The sequence below is a fragment of the Phalacrocorax aristotelis genome, chromosome 23 (genome assembly GCF_949628215.1).
Source record: "Phalacrocorax aristotelis chromosome 23, bGulAri2.1, whole genome shotgun sequence".
Taxonomy (NCBI): Eukaryota; Metazoa; Chordata; class Aves; order Suliformes; family Phalacrocoracidae; genus Phalacrocorax; species Phalacrocorax aristotelis.
In genome coordinates, this window is record NC_134298.1 from 1,609,415 (window position 1) to 1,614,018 (window position 4,604).

Genomic DNA, 4,604 nt, shown 5'->3' on the forward strand with positions numbered 1-4,604 from the left:
TTAGCAGGGGAGGCACGTTCTCCCACAGTAGCGGTTGCCCAAGCGGGAGAAGCCAAAGCCCCCGGAGGAGATGGGCACTCCCTGAGAGCTGAGGATGCTGCCAACGGCAGCGGAGGTGGAGGATCCCACGGCGGTGCTCTGTGGGAAGGAGCTGAGGATGGGGCCGGGCAGGGTCACCACCACGGGGGAGGGCTGGATGACGACGGTGGAGTCCTGGCACTGCCTGACACAGGGCTCATTGCAGCTGTTGGCCAGCGGGGTCGGGCCGCAGGGCTGGCAGGGCAGGCACGGGTTGTAGCAGGACATGTCTCGGGGCGGGAGGTGCACCTGTGAGAGTGGGCAGGGGGAAGCAGAGCATGGGGGGGGAGGGGTGGGTGAGGTGCAGCCTGTCACCCCAGGACGAGGGAAAGAGCCACGAGCTGGAGCCAAGAGGTGGAGGCACCGTAGGCAGACCTAGTGGTTCTCCTTCCCCTCTGCCCAAAAGAGCCCTGAAAAGAGCACCCAGACCCAGGGAGGTCCCTTCCTGGCCCATAGCTCAGCAGACACCTCAGCCAAGCCCAGCTTCTGCCCACGCCACACCTTCCGTCCCCTCCATCTCCCATGACAAGCAGTTCCAAGACCCAACAAAAGGAGAAAAAGACAATTTTGTGCTGAGAAATCCTAGAGGAGGATGAGGCAAAGGAGGACGAGCAGGCAGAGGAGAAAGGGCTTCAGAGTTACCTTGTTCTCAAGGAGATGGAGGCGAGAGGAGTGGTTGAGAGAGTGAGGAGAAGGGCCCGCTTTTATAGTGCTCCTGCACTGCCCCAGGCCCTCAGTCACTGCACGCGGGCAGTAATTTTCCAACAGACTCACCTCCAGAGCAAACTATCCTCCCTACTGGCACAGGTTGTGCTTTGGTTTCCCTCAACGCTGCCGCTTCATTTCCTCGTTTCCATCATGCTTGATTTGCCATGCAGTCTCCTTTCATGTGCTGGGATGAAAGGCCCAAGGATATCCCGAATAAGGTCATGTCGGCACAGGCAGCAGATACCTCCAGATACCCAGCGCTTGGGTTAGGAAAGCTGAAGCCCACCTGGTGTGGGCTTTCCACACCTCCTTCCCCTCCTTTCCACACCTCCTTTCCACACCTCCTTTCCCTCCTGGGTCCTTGCTCTCCTGCACTCCCCTGGGCTGTGAGCACCACAAAGACCTTTCCAACCTCAAGGCTCCTGCGATTCTGTCATGGGCAAAAGACAGGTGACGCACGGCTGCTGCGAAGAAGGAAGAAGTGGTTGGGAACATTGGAATCAAGGGCAGCCTTGGCTACCACAGCACAGGAACACTAGGTTTGAAGAGCTGTTGTCAGGGAGGAAAGTGAGTAGCAGGGTACAGCCCCTGGACTTCAGGCAGGCCAACTGTGGCCTAGTCAGGCAGCGGGTAGGCACCTCATGGTCCAAGAGCAAGAAGGGTCCAGCCAATACTGAGGCAAACAATCAGAAATCTCAGCAGCCTGGCTTTGGCTGAGCGGCGTAGCCACGGCGGAGCACCAACGTCAAAAGGCAGCATCCTGGAGTTGGAAGGAGGAATGAGCTGCAGAGAAGGAATGTGGGAATAATCCCTGGGCATGTTGGGATGCTGTTAGGAAAGCCAAAGCTCAGCCTGCCTTGAGTCTTGCAAGGGGCCTCAAGAGCAACAGGCAACAAGCATCAAGAGCAACATCCAACCCCTACAGGGGTAGCCAAAGAGTGATGGGAGAAAAATGTGGGCCCTCTGCTGACTGGGGCGTCTGATTTCCTGACAGTGGACAGAGAGCAGGCTGCCTGTGGGGAGTCAGGGCCTTCTCTCTCCCAGCGGTCACCTGTAAGTTCTCCCAGGCTGCTCTGCCCTTTGAAAGAGTTGAAGGAAGGAGGGGTATCCCTCCCAGCCTGAGTAAACTTGAGCCGTACAAGCCAGCTGATGTGCTACAGGGCAGGGCTGCTGTAAAGGAAGACCTAGACCAGCGGGAGCACTGGGCCAAAGGAACCTCACGGTGTTAAGAAGGACACGTGGCAAGTGCTGCATCTGGAAAGGAAGAACCTCTTACATCAGTATGGCCTGGGGAATGGACCAGGCTACGCTCTTAGAGACCTGAAACCTCCTCTGGGTAGACCTGAGCCGTGGGGCAGGGTCACCCTTGGAGAGACGCTTGAAGGGTGGAAGGCAATGGACATACAGGCCTCGTCTTCCTGGACCAAGACAGCCGGCTGTGGGAGGGGGCACTCCTGAATGCTCCGTGGAGGAAAAGAAAAGGTCACAGAAAATATCTCCCCACAGGTTGGGACTCTTGCTTGGTTCTCAAGCGTTACATCTTTTCCTGGCAGTAGTGCCTCACCATGCCTCCTTTCCCATGCCCCAAAGGCCTCCTCAGTTTGGAGTATAACCCAGCGCTGTTGGGGAAGCAAGGAAACTTCCCCCACCTCCCCAGTGAGCGGTGTCTGTCAGGACCCTGCAGTGCCACGTGCCTGGGGATGCTGAGGGGATGAGGGGACGTGCTCAGCAGGGCCCTGGGTACAGAAGCAGCTCTGAGACTGCGCTGAGGAGGTGATGCACTTCCCTGCCCTGCAGACATGGAGGCAGCTGGGATGTGTCTCAGGAGGGCAAGGGAATGCCTTCAGAAGCCAAGCTTCCCGGGATAGACTCTCCCTACCCATGGTGAGTCACACTCTAATGTTGGATTGGCCGTGTGCCAGCCTTTATGTGTGAGGCCAAGCCAGGAGTGCGTGCTGTCTGCAGGCTTGTATCCCACGCAGGGCTGAATTCCCCTGAGGCCAGGGCCGCTCCATCCCTGCCCCAGGAAAATCGTCTTTGAGCACTGGCTGCACCCGAGTACACAGCTCCAGGGCAGGCCATTGTGTGTCCCGCTGGTCAGGGTCCTAAGCATGCAGCCAAACTGCATGGTGGTGTGAGGAGAGTGGGAGGAACAAGGTTCTGTCCAGAGCCACAACACACCCGCCTTGTAGGGAGGAGGGAGGGGCCCAACTTATTGTGGGGCTTTGGGAGGGCAACGTTCTCATTCCACAAGCCCGCAGATGTCATTGTTAGGAGACCCCCAGAGACTGCCACAAGAGGGGATGACTTTACCATAGACACTGGCCAAAGTTTGCAGGAATGGGAAGCTTTCCTTGGGAGAAGACATTTGTAACCACAGCACAGCCCACCTGCCCACAGAGGCAATGGTCAGTGATTGCTGGAGCGAGCATGGGGGCAGTCAAGGAGGGGGAAGGATGCGGCGTGTCCCCATTCGCAGAAGCCTTCGGGCACCAGGGAGAAGACAGCATTGGTGGGAAGATATGCCCATCTTCCTGCACAGGCTGTTGAAAACATCTCACCAGATTTCCCCAGACCCATGTCCTCCCTCTCCACAGACCTCCCCAGCTCTTGGGGACACACCTTTTGCCTGTGTTGACATGATTCTGTGCAAGAAATCCTTGGGCCTCTCATCCCCTTCCTTCAAAAGAGCCTCCGTGGCCTAATGGTCATGTCAGAAATGAGGAAATAAAATGGCAGGCTTGACGTAAACCAAAACACAGCCTGTGCCATCAGGTAGGATATTTTTCTCTGGAGGTGAGTCTGTTGGAAAATTACTGCCCGCGTGCAGTGACTGAGGGCCTGGGGCAGTGCAGGAGCAGTATAAAAGCAGGCCCTTCCCGTCACTCTCTCACCCACTCCTCTCGCCTCGATTTCCTTGGGAACAAGGTGAGCTGAAGCCCTTTCCTGTCTTTCTCAGCTGCCTCCTCCTTTTCCTACTGTGGGATTTCTCAGCCCACACTTGGCTCTTTTTCCCCTGCTGTGTCTTCAGTCCCCATGCCACGGTAGAGGGATGGTGTGGCTTCGAGAGAGGCTGGGCTTGGCTGAGGTGTCTGCTGAGCTGGTGCTATGTGGGTTTAGTCGTTCTTCTTGGAGCTCTTTTGGGCTGAGGGAAATGGTATTCCTCATCGTCCTGGGGTGACAGGCTGCACCTCACCCACCCCTCCCCCCCCATGCTCTGCTTCCCCCTGCCCACTCTCACAGGTGCACCTCCCGCCCCGAGACATGTCCTGCTACAACCCGTGCCTGCCCTGCCAGCCCTGCGGCCCGACCCCGCTGGCCAACAGCTGCAATGAGCCCTGTGTCAGGCAGTGCCAGGACTCCACCGTCGTCATCCAGCCCTCCCCCGTGGTGGTGACCCTGCCCGGCCCCATCCTCAGCTCCTTCCCACAGAGCACCGCCGTGGGATCCTCCACCTCCGCTGCCGTTGGCAGCATCCTCAGCTCTCAGGGAGTGCCCATCTCCTCCGGGGGCTTTGGCCTCTCCGGCTTTGGCAGCGGCTACTGCGGCAGGAGCTGCCTCCCCTGCTAAAGCTGCTGGCGATGGCCCTGGGGAAGGCCCCCAGGGACCCACAAGATGGCACTGGAGTGCGGATGGAGGGTCGGCTGGTTGCTTTCAGAAGGGCTGAGCCACACCGGCAGCCCGTCAGGCAGATGGACACCTGGCAGGGTCTCGGCCACAGCCATGGGGCGAAGACTCCTATCTGAGCCTGGTGCTCCCTGCGCTGGGACCAGCACTCAGAACGACCACAGTTCCCTCTTCTGCCTCAGTAAAGTTCT

The 4,604-nt window shown here is 58.4% G+C and overlaps 2 protein-coding genes across 2 annotated transcripts; one reads left to right on the forward strand and one right to left on the reverse strand.

The window, feature by feature from the left end:
- Nucleotides 1–306, reverse strand: LOC142067796 (feather keratin 1-like). Its single transcript, XM_075116758.1, has one exon. The coding sequence runs from the start codon at nucleotides 304–306 to the stop codon at nucleotides 1–3; it is 306 nt and encodes a 101-aa protein (XP_074972859.1).
- Nucleotides 307–4,050: 3,744 nt separating this feature from the next.
- Nucleotides 4,051–4,379, forward strand: LOC142067927 (feather keratin 1-like). The gene has a single exon (XM_075116936.1). The coding sequence runs from the start codon at nucleotides 4,051–4,053 to the stop codon at nucleotides 4,354–4,356; it is 306 nt and encodes a 101-aa protein (XP_074973037.1). The 3' UTR covers nucleotides 4,357–4,379.
- Nucleotides 4,380–4,604: the final 225 nt, after the last annotated feature.

What these genes read in the sequence shown, in the direction of transcription:
- LOC142067796 (XM_075116758.1), bottom strand. Translation starts at nt 306, where the DNA reads ATGTCCTGCTACAACCCGTGCCTGCCCTGCCAGCCCTGCGGCCCGACC.
- LOC142067927 (XM_075116936.1), top strand. Translation starts at nt 4,051, where the DNA reads ATGTCCTGCTACAACCCGTGCCTGCCCTGCCAGCCCTGCGGCCCGACC.